The 11,848-nt window shown below is 39.3% G+C and overlaps 1 protein-coding gene across 1 annotated transcript; it reads left to right on the top strand.

Moving 5' to 3' along the window:
• Positions 1-4,166: 4,166 nt before the first annotated feature.
• gatd3 (glutamine amidotransferase class 1 domain containing 3) lies at positions 4,167-11,637 on the top strand. Its single transcript, XM_066706965.1, has 7 exons — positions 4,167-4,513; positions 5,488-5,540; positions 6,287-6,397; positions 6,765-6,884; positions 7,179-7,271; positions 8,055-8,211; positions 11,112-11,637. Exons 1-7 carry the CDS (start codon positions 4,397-4,399, stop codon positions 11,238-11,240), a joined length of 780 nt encoding a protein of 259 aa, XP_066563062.1. The 5' UTR covers positions 4,167-4,396; the 3' UTR covers positions 11,241-11,637.
• The last annotated feature ends 211 nt before the right edge of the window (positions 11,638-11,848 follow it).

Here is an 11,848-nt window from a genome sequence, read left to right as displayed (position 1 = left end):
CCAAGGATCCTATCCAGTCTATTTTTAAATGTTCCCAAACTTTCAGCTTCTACCACATCGCTGGGTAGTTTATTCCAGATTGTGACGACTCTCTGTGTAAAGAAGTGTTTCCTGTTTTCTGTTTTGAATGCCTTGAAGCCCAATATCCATTTGTGTCCCCGGGTGCGTGTATCCCTGCTGATCTGGAAAAGCTCCTCTGGTTTGATGTGGTCGATGCCTTTCATGATTTTGAAGACTTGGATCAAGTCCCCACGTAGTCTCATCTGTTCCAGGGTGAAAAGGTTCAGTTCCCTCAGTCTCTCAGTAGGACATTCCCTTCAGACCTGGAATAAGTCTGGTTGCTCTCCTCTGAACTGCCTCTAGAGCAGCAATATCCTTCTTGAAGTGTGGAGCTCAGAACTGCACACAGTATCCAGATGAGCTCTAACTAGTGCATTGTAGTCTTAACATTACTTCCCTTGTTTTAAATTCTACACTTTTGACAATATACCCTAGCATTCTGTTTGCCTTTTTTATTGCTTCCCCACATTGTTTGGATGGAGAAAGTGAGGAGTCCACATAGACTCCTAGGTCTTTCTCATGCGTTACTTCATCTAGATCTGTACCTCCTATAGAGTAATTATAGTGGACATTTTTGTTACCTGCATGTATTACCTTGAACTTGTCCACATTGAATTTCATTTGCCAGGTGTCGGCCCACAACTGAATATTATCTAAGTCCCTCTGAATAGCCTGTGCTGCCAAGATTGTATCTGCTGAGCCACTTATTTTAGTATCACCTGCAAATTTGACAAGTTTGCTAACTATCCCAGAGTCCAGATCATTAATATAGATTAGAAAAAGCACAGGCTGATCCCTGTGGAACTCCACTAACAACCTCACTCCAGTTAGAAGCAACTCCTCTAATCAACACCCTCTGTTTCCTAGACATCAACCAGTTCATAATCCATCTACTTACATTACCCTGAATGCCTACAGCTTCCAATTTGAGGATCAGTCTTTGGTGTGGAACCTTATCAAAAGCTTTTTGAAAATCTAAGTATATCATATCATATGCTTTCACATGATCTACAGCTGCAGTTGAATGTTCAAAAAATTCTAATAAATTAGTAAGACATGATCTGCCTCGTCTAAACCCATGTTGACTATTTCCAAGAACATGGTTTTCATTAAGATGCTTCTCTATTTTCTGTCTAATCATTTTTTCCAACATTTTACAAGTGATGCAGGTGAGACTGATTGGTCTGTAATTTCCTGGCTCAGTTTTGTCCCCTTTCTTGTGGATTGGTATGACATTTGCTGTCTTCCAGTCAGTTGGCACATCCCCTGTTCTAAGTGTCATTTGGAATATTTGAGTTAGTGGCCTATAAATAATTTCCCTCATTTCTTTAAGTACTGTTGGAAATATCCCATCTGGCCCAGGTGATTTGTTGGTTTTTAATTCTGCTAGTCCCTTTAGTACCTCCTCCTCATTTATCCTGATGTCTCTTAGGGTTTGACTGGACTGATTGTCAACCTGTGGCATGTTATCTGTTTTTTCTTTTGTAAAAACCTCTGTGAAATACTCATTTAGAAAATTTGCCACATCTTGTTCGTTTTACAAGATACCTCCATTTTTGCCCTTTATCTGTTTCACTTCCTCCTTTATTGACCGCTTGCTGTTGTAGTATTGAAAAAAGCTCTTTGCATTGGTTTTAGCTCCAAGAGCTATGTTTCTTTCTATTTCCCTCTTTGCTTTCCTGATCCCTTTCTTAAGATCTCTTTGCAGCTCAACATATTCTATGTATTTTGTTTCATCACCATCCCTTTTGTATGCGCTATACAACATTTTCTTTCTCTTGATATTTGTTTGCATACCTCTATTAAACAATTTTGGCCAGTGTTTTTTGGTCCTCAATTTGCTACGTTTTGGTACAAATTGCTCCTGAGCCTCAAGTAGTATATTCTTAAAATATACCCATCCATTTTCAACTGACTCTGTATCCAGTGTGCTCCAGTCTACCTCTTCTAAGTGCCGCCTCATACCTTCAATGTTTGCTTTTCTAAAATTGTAGACCATTGTTTTAGACTTGGACCTTGTTTTTTGAAAGAATGCCTCAAAGCTAACCATATTGTGATCACAATTTGCCATTGGTGCTCTAACTACTGTCCCCCTGACTCTATCTTGGTCATTTGAAAATATCAAGTCAATACATGCACTCTCTCTGGTTGGTTCCCTGACAAATTGAGTTAGAAAGCAGTCATTTACCATCTCAACCATTTCTATTTCTGCTTCTGTAATCCCCGCTGGGCTTTCCCATTCTAAGTTTGGGAAATTGAAATCCCCCATTATAACAGCCACATCCTTGCTACATGCAGTCCTGATTACACTGTACAATGCAGCATCTTTCTGAATATCTGAGTTTGGTGGCCTGTAACACACTCCTACCGCTAATCCTCCAGATCTCTTGTTCAAAAGTTTCACCCACAAAGATTCTGTTCCGTTACTGGGATCTAATATGAGTTCTTCTGCCTCAATGTCATTTTTCACATATAATGCTACCCCACCCCCTCTTCAATTTTGCCTGTCTCTCCTAAACTGTGTGTATCCTTCCAACTTGTATTCATCCCCATCATTTTCTGTAAGCCATGTTTCTGTCACTCCTACAACATCATAGTCACATGCTAGCACTGTGGCTTCCAAGTCTAACATCTTGTTCCTTATACTCTACTAGTTTAGGGAGATCTGCAACCTGAGCACCAGGCAGGCAAGATACCATGCAGGTCTCCTTGTCACTAGAACACACTGTGTGATCTACAAGTCTAAGAATTGAGTCTCCTACTATAACTACCTCCTTCTTCTGGGGGGGAGCGGGCACCATGGTGCTCTGGTGCTCAACTGCCCTCCCATCACCCTCTGAGCTGTCACTGTTCAACAACTGGAAGGTTGTGGGTTCAGTGCTGTTGTACCCTTGAGCAAGGTACTTCACTTAGATTGCTACAGTAAAATGCCCAGCTGTATAAATGGGTACAAATGTAAGTCGCCCTGGATAAGAGCGTCTGCTAATGCAAATAATGAAATGTAATGTATCCCACCATTACACATAACCCTAAAAGCACCACTATGCTTACCTTGTCTTTAATTCAGTCAGTAAAAACATAAATATTGGCAATTCAAATCAGAAAATGTTGAATTGATTTAATCAGGGTAGTTTACCCAAATTATTTTTTGAATTAAATTAAGTAAAATATGAATTAATGTCAAAGAAAAATACATAAACATCATTTTCTGAATCAACCTGCATTAGCATCAGTCCGTGGACCACCTGAAGGACTGACGGACCACACTTTTAGAAGCACTGGACTAAACTGTTCTTGGTCAGGCGAATGAAACCAAGACCATCTCCCTTTTCATTTTGATTATTTGAAAGAGCTGATGCATCTTTAGGGTATTGCTTGATGTTAAAGAATGACTTTAAGGTAATTGTGTATCTTTTTTTCAGCCGTATCTTTTTTGTGAATGTTTATGAAAGGAGGGTTGTGCTTAAGACACTTAAAACGGGTAAATGTTCATGTTCAAACTTAAGCAATAAATCATTAATATCTTTACCAGACTGCACCTCTACTTCCCCAACTATTGTTTGAGATGTATTTGACTAATGCAAATAATAATTACAACAACAATAATAGTAGTTGTAGTAGTTGTAGTAGTAACACATGAATTTGACGTTTGATAAAAACGGTCTGAGAATACAAAAAAGTTAAAAAGTTCACAGTAACACATTGTTACTCCCACACACTAGATGCCGCTGTAGTAACAGTCTAGCTATTTCAAACGTCTTAAAATCTACCGTATCATTTCGCGAACAAGCGCATTTCTTCTTAGACGTTGGACTCACTTTGCGCACTGGCCTGTTGTGCTTTAGCATTAATATTACTAGAGCCCTGATCCAAGACTGAACTGCAAACCACTTTATTTAGTTCTTGATATAACGAGTTTAATACTTTTAAAACAACAGTTAATTCATTTTCACCCCTGCTCCCAAGACAAACACATGGGTAATAGAGGCTCCTAATTTAGTGATGTTACGGTAGCCATAGAAATTCAACTTTTTTATTTTCCAGATTATATTCTATTATTATTATTATTATTATTATTATTATTATTATTATTATTATTATTATTATTATTATTATTATTTTGGAATTACATACAGACGGGAAAGGGGGAAATAAGACGTATTATATAGGCTACCCGACTGAAAACATTTTGTGTCGACTGAATGTGTAGGCCTATAGATTTAAATATGTAAGGTGTCTAGCTCGACCTTGTCACAGCAGAGCATAGCGGTGATCTCCGTCTGCAAGGGTCCGGCGTCTTGCCTCGAATAAATCCGAAATAAATCCATATAAAACCATGTTTGCTGCAAGATCTGCGGTGTGTAAATCTCTGCTCTCCTTTCTAAGACCCCGGCCAGTTTGCGTGGGGTTAATCCACTCCTCTTCCCATTGCAGAGGAGCCAATGTCGCTGTTGTAAGTATGTTTAGCTGTGTTAACACCGGATTCAAACAAGTTACAATCCTGGACATTATCATTATGTATTTATATTATTTTATTCATTCAGTTATTCCGATAGATTGGTTTGAGAAATACTGATCTAATGCTTTTAATGATTCGGAGTCAAATTTATTCTCGACACGTAGCTGCACTAAATTTAGAAACGGGCACTAAACCTAAGATAAAGTTAGTAGCCTATATTTCCACTAGTTACTTAGTATACTATTACTTCTGCATCCCTTATGTCTTCGCCACTATGTCCCAAGTTGCTTCAAAAATATTCCCTAACAAGTGTAGGCTATCGCTGTATTTAGCATGCCCTGTTTCTTAATGGTAAAACTATACAATAAAAACGATGCCGAAGTATTGCAACAGGGTCTATTAAATACAAATGTCTTATTTATGGATTTGAAATGCATTGTTATATGAACGTACACTTTAAAGCACGGCTAATTGAAAGGTGCGCTAGTTGAACAACTATTTTAATGTTTCCCTTGAATGACTAAATGGCTAACTTTACTTATGAATATGAAGTACTCTTACTACATCAAAATAATAGCTGGGCACAATGAGCCTCCTATACAGGTTTAATTAGAAGATTACAGTATCATAAAAGCAGACCAATTTGAACGCAGTTTTCCTGATAATTGACAGTTTGCTGGCTCAACAGGAAAATGTAAATGATTCTCAGTAAGATCAATACTAATTTGAAAACCAAATCATAATACTCCACATTGAACAAGTGGACAATATTTGTAAGAGTGACCATATGTTCAGCACTTGCAATTTTGAAAACAAAGTCCAAAGAGTGTGACTTTTCTCATTTAATAATGTACATATTATTAACTGTAACATGAGGAAACTCTGAAACAACTATAAAACAAACTCGGTTCATTTGTGGTCTTTGGATTCTCGTTTGCTAAGATGACAAAATCCTGTCTCTCCTACAGGTCCTGTCAGGCTGTGGGGTGTATGATGGGACAGAGATCCACGAAGCATCTGCGTAAGTTTCTTTTGCTATTTTTTAATTTGCAATAGTGATGTATAATGAAAATACAAAATAAAACTCCCTCATGAATGTTGAGCATATTCATTGTTCTGCTCTCTCTCTCTCGTGCAGTTAAGCCCTGCTGAAGGTATGGAGAATGATTTGTGTTATAATAATAATAATAATAATGAATAATTTGTGGAATAAATAAAATTCACATGAATTCAGATCTGCAGTACTGGTTCATTAACTGATTGGCAAAGTGTCCTTGCTGAAAGGAGGGTGATGGTCTGTCAATGAGTAGTCAGAGCTGAGAACAAATCCTTAAAAACTGAAAATGATGTAGGCCTACATATTGTCGATTAACGAGTGTTCGGTCTAGTCATCCTGGTAGACAGTATGTCCTCATATCTGACTGCTTCCTTGTCAGACTTGCCTTATAGTGCACATTAGATGAAGCCAGAAATAGCATTTATGTATTTGTTTACTACATGCTTGTTACAGTGGGTGCTACACTTCATTGGTGGATTAAGTAAACCACCCCCCACAGAGGAAACCATTAGGCTGTGTATCCCCAGAGATATATTTTCTCCATTTCTCCATTCTCTTTTCTTGTCTTTCCTCTGTGCCAGATGGTTTATATATCCACTCTACCTCATATGTACATTGTCTCTGCAAAGCACCCTGCTGCAGTTGGGCAATTGTTTGACTGATTGATGGATGTGGAGTCATATGTCTAAACCTTTACTTTTCGTGTGCAGGATTCTGGTGCACCTGAGCAGGGGTGGCGCAGATGTGCAGATGTATGCACCAGATGTGGCCCAGATGCATGTCATTGACCACTGCAAGGGCGAGCCTGCAGAGGAGACCAGGTGAGGGTGATTCCTGTGACTGTGTGAGGTTTTGTTACAAGCCATACCCTTCTGTTCTACAGTTAGTCTTTGATTTAATCACCCGCTGTTCCATCTGTTCTCAATTTGACGTATAAATTGCTATTCCCCTATAGATAGCTAATTGTTTAATAACAGGCTGCAAGTTAAAGAGTAACAGAAATGGGTGGGAATTGCCATGACACACCTATGATATACATTCTTAGGTACTGACAGTCTGTACAATGTCCATTTTGGATGGATCTTGCACCTGACCAGGGAGTTCTTCCAGGATGGCTACGCTACTTTCTTTAACCATCAGTCATTTGAATCGGTGGGATCAACCTTGGTCTGTGTTGTTGTGTGGCAGAAACGTGCTGTCGGAGTCGGCCCGCATTGCCCGAGGGAATGTGAAGGACCTAGCCCAGCTGAGTGTTCAGCATCACGATGCTGTCATCTTCCCAGGAGGGTTCGGCGCTGCTAAAAACCTGTGGGTACTTTTTTTTTTTTTTGTACTACTGTTATCTCCAGTCTGGATGATGAAAGTATTTCTCTTCATTTCTCAATGTCTCTTCTTTTAATGTGTGGTTGTTAGGGGGATATTATTCTCCACTATACATTTGCACACTACTTTTAGAAACTTTACTCCTTTTCACTAGCTGGTTCATAGCACTAATCAGTGAGTACTGGTCTTTTGTTTTCTAACAACTTCAGTGGCTCAATTCCAGGAAGAGGGCACTCGCATTTGTTTCTGCAATCCTAATCATGTTGGTTTGAATTTAAGATCTACTTTTGCAGTGGATGGGACGGACTGCATAGTCAACAAGGATGTGGAGAGAGTGCTTAAAGACTTTCACAAAGCTGGGAAGCCCATCGGGTGAGCTTGTTGTTTTCATACCTGAAAATACTTAGGGAAAGAAAAATAAAATATCACAGTATTTATAATAAAATACAAGCAAAAACATTTAAACCCTCAATACTTCTTAATTGTGACTTTGAGAAGGAACATATTGTAGCCTGACCAAGATGGAGGTTACCTACCTTTTGTGTAGAGACTGTGCTTGAACAATACCAACATGACTGAACATTTTAGGGTATACTTCTTATCTGTACAGTGATAGGCCATTAGCAGTATGATGGTCTGTGGGTAATATCCTAGCTAAGGCAACATATTTTGATGACAATGTGATTGTCACTGGTTTCAGTGTGGTGGATTGTGGGAATTATCAGTAGGCCTAGCCAATTAGTTGATTCCTCTGGATCAATAAACATAGATTAGATAATGCAGGTTAATAATGATAGTGTGTCCAGGGAGTGGGGATAAAGCACTAGATGTTGAATTGAGTAAGTAACTCCAATTGACTACAGCCCAATGGGATCCTTGGTGCCAGAGAGCCGACCATTTGTGAGATTTGTGTTCTTATTTGCCACACCTTACATCTGGGCTGTGTCTGTGAGTCCCAGAACTCTACCAATTATTCAGAAAAGTATGCATCTTGAAAATCCGCAAAATAGAATAGAACCCACAACCCCGGTAGAAACGCAATGCAAAGATGATCTACAGGTTGTACAGCACTGTTTTATTTGAGAAGGATTGTGAACAAATTCCCCCAGGTTGTGGGGGGGCTGATGTCATCGTGTATTATCCCTTCTGTTCCAGGCTGTGCTGCATCTCCCCTGTCCTGGCTGCCAAGGTGCTCCCCAATGTGGAAGTAACCGTGGGACATGAAGAGGAGGAGGGTGGGAAATGGCCATATGCTGGTACTACTCAGGCGATCAAGGCGCTCGGGGCAAAGCACTGTGTTAAAGAAGTGCAGATATCCTTTGACATATACTGCAGTAGGGCTGGGCGATAAATCAATATCAATAATTATCGTTGTAATTACTTCTCTCGATAATGATATAAAGATGTTTAGATACATTTTCGAAAATGTCGATAATTCGGTACAGCAGTCCAGTTCACCTCTGTGACACAGCAGCAAAATGCATAGAAGTGACAGTATTGCCCGCGGAGAGGAGCACCCACTGAAACACTGCGCCTCGGACCCCTGGCTCTGCGCCTCGGACCCCTGGCTCTGCGCCTCGGACCCCTGGCTCTGCACCGTGCCAAAGCTCTCTGTGAAACCGGGCTGTGTCGGAAGGTCATTTGTTGCAGGAGGTGCAGAGCGATTTTGGGTTTGGTTTGTTTAGTTTTACAAACAAAGACCGAAAACAACACAACGAGCGATAGAGCCTGATGTGGAAAGGACTTTTGTGTCTATTTTATTCTTTATGCTTTACATGATTGTAAACAGTGTAATAAATACATGTTTCTGTTAAGAGATATTAGGAAAAGCAAAACGTGTATAGACAACATTATATTCAGACCCGCATTACGTTACTGTAATGTGCAACAATAAAATATTTGCTATTTATTGTTATTATTGTAATCGAGATATGTGCTAGTAGATATGTATTTTAAATGGCACAACTTGACTCCCTTAACTTATTACTCTTACTACTTGTAACTGCAAACAATACTTTTTGCCGTATTATTTATAATTTACTTACCAGACGCCCTTAACCAGGGCAAGTTACAGTTGAAACAAAATACACACGTTTCACGATTAATCATCCAGCTACAATATAGCAGGTTATAATTGAACTAAAGTGTGCGTGTCTCAGTCATGGTTTTTATGGACTTATGGACGCATTTATTAAACCAGTCCTTAATGTTTTAGAGGGAAACCCAGGTCTGCTGTATTCATAGGCGCCGAGTTTTGAAATTCCCAGGGGGGGGGCTGAGTTACTAAGGGGAAACCCCTACGACCACTGTCAGATAAAATACTTAGTTTTCTCTGGTAAAAGCGGGAGGTGGTGGGGGGTGGTTGCTGATGGTGTTTTCTCGGGTAAGAGTGGGGGTGTTTGGGGGGGTGACGGTATTTTAAACTTTCTTATGTTCTTAATTTCTTTGTGATCCCACACAGTACTTGAGATTATATCTTCCGACATAATTTGTGAAATGTTCCACTGTTTGGCAAGTGTTTGTCATGTTTTGACCATTAAGAATAGTTTAAAACCACAATTAACCGTCTGATTTCTTCAGCTTTCACTCAGGATTAAAAGTCAGCCTTTAAACTTGAAAGAAATAATGATTTGACATTCATTGTGATAATTATCGATATCGACTGATATGATTTGTTTTTTTATCGTGATAACATTTTTGACGATATCGCCTAGCCCTATACTGCAGCTTTGGCAGTATAAATGCTTGTATTTATATATATGTATGTGTTTATATATATATATATATATATATATATATATATATATACACTCACCTAAAGGATTATTAGGAACACCATACTAATACTTTGTTTGACCCCCTTTCACCTTCAGAACTGCCTTAATTCTACGTGGCATTGATTCAACAAGGTGCTGAAAGCATTCTTTAGAAATGTTGGCCCATATTGATAGGATAGCATCTTGCAGTTGATGGAGATTTGTGGGATGCACATCCAGGGCACGAAGCTCCCGTTCCACCACATCCCAAAGATGCTCTATTGGGTTGAGATCTGGTGACTGTGGGGGCCAGTTTAGTACAGTGAACTCATTGTCATGTTCAAGAAACCAATTTGAAATGATTCGACCTTTGTGACATGGTGCATTATCCTGCTGCAAGTAGCCATCAGAGGATGGGTACATGGTGGTCATAAAGGGATGGACATGGTCAGAAACAATGCTCAGGCAGTCTTCAACTGTCCAATTTTGGTGAGCTTGTGCAAATTGTAGCCTCTTTTTCCTATTTGTAGTGGAGATGAGTGGTACCCGGTGGGGTCTTCTGCTGTTGTAGCCCATCCCCCTCAAGGTTGTACGTGTTGTGGCTTCACAAATGCTTTGCTGCATACCTTGGTTGTAACGAGTGGTTATTTCAGTCAAAGTTGCTCTTCTATCAGCTTGAATCAGTCGGCCCATTCTCCTCTGACCTCTAGCATCAACAAGGCATTTTCGCTCACAGGACTGCCGCATACTGGATGTTTTTCCCTTTTCACACCATTCTTTGTAAACCCTATAAAAGGTTGTGCGTGAAAATCCCAGTAACTGAGCAGATTGTGAAATACTCAGACCGGCCCGTCTGGCACCAACAACCATGCCACGCTCAAAATTGCTTAAATCACCTTTCTTTCCCATTCAGACATTCAGTTTGGAGTTCAGGAGATTGTCTTGACCAGGACCACACCCCTAAATGCATTGAAGCAACTGCCATGTGATTGGTTGGTTAGATAATTGCATTAATGAGAAATTGAACAGGTGTTCCTAATAATCCTTCAGGTGAGTGTATATATATATATATATATATATATATATATATATTAAATATTATAGCCTTTTTTAATGCAACAGATTATAATCTTTACTTTCCTTTTACTTTAAAATACTTATACTATTTAATTAGCCATTGTTAAGACTTATAACACTACCTGCTGCATTTACAAAGATTTTTTGAGTACATTTGTAAATGTCAAAAATCTGAACCATTACCATACTGAAGCTATATTTAAGGATTTCTGTTGAGAAATATGTGAAATTTATGTCTGAAAGAATGGTCCAGGACTGTTTTCACTTTTATGCATAGTTTGTAATCCATAACACAGTGATAGAAAACTTTAGGCTGTGTGTCAAAGTGTAAAAACAGGGAATCCATGAAGGCAGGCGTTCTCCTTAACTGTCTACCTACGAGGCTCATGTGGACACAAAGAACAAGATTGTCACCTCCCCAGCTTTCATGTGTGACACCAAACTGCACCACATATTTGATGGCATTGGAGCCATGGTACAGAATGTGCTGAAGCTGAGTGGGAAGTAAAGTCATCTGACAAATGGCAAATCTTTAAACACATTGGCAATATTTTAGTGCTCTGCGTCTTGATTTCATTTTAGATTGGTTCCACGCAATTTGCTAAACGATCGTTGTGAAGCCACACAGGGAAATTGTTTCAATAGAAGGCAAGTTCAAAAGCGTTTGTATGCAGTTAATGCTTTCACTTTCATTGTAAAAAGCAAACCAGGATTCTGAACTTGAGACCTGACTTTAAAAATGTAAAGCTGAAATAAGATGTTCTAGGATAACATCACGGAGAAACCATACCTTTACCTTTCAAGAAGCACAAAAACTGAACGAAGAAGCTTGTTGAATGTACAGCAAGATATGCTATGTTAGTGATTGCAATGTGATTACTGAATTAAAGAACTGCTCCACTGACCTTGAGCATCTTACTGAAGTGTGTTTGTGTCTTCAGACTCTGAAGCATTGGTTTCTAAACCTGGTGTGGGAGAACCACACTCAAGCTATTTTTGTAGGTAACCTCTTAACCAGTGGTTTTCAACCCATATGCCGTGGCACAATGGTGTGCCATGAGGACTCCCCAAGTGTGCCGTGAGATTTTTATCCCCTCAAAAACATTATGTAATTTT

This window comes from Amia ocellicauda, chromosome 6 (genome assembly GCF_036373705.1).
Source record: "Amia ocellicauda isolate fAmiCal2 chromosome 6, fAmiCal2.hap1, whole genome shotgun sequence".
Lineage (NCBI taxonomy): Eukaryota > Metazoa > Chordata > Actinopteri > Amiiformes > Amiidae > Amia > Amia ocellicauda.
This window is presented reverse-complemented; position numbering and strand designations above follow the sequence as displayed.

Coding starts and splice junctions, on each gene's coding strand:
- gatd3 (XM_066706965.1), top strand. CDS start 4,397: ATGTTTGCTGCAAGATCTGCGGTGTGTAAATCTCTGCTCTCCTTTCTA. Junction 5,541..6,286: donor GAGATCCACGAAGCATCTGC/GTAAGTTTCTTT, acceptor TTTCGTGTGCAG/GATTCTGGTGCACCTGAGCA. Junction 6,885..7,178: donor TTCGGCGCTGCTAAAAACCT/GTGGGTACTTTT, acceptor TTTGAATTTAAG/ATCTACTTTTGCAGTGGATG.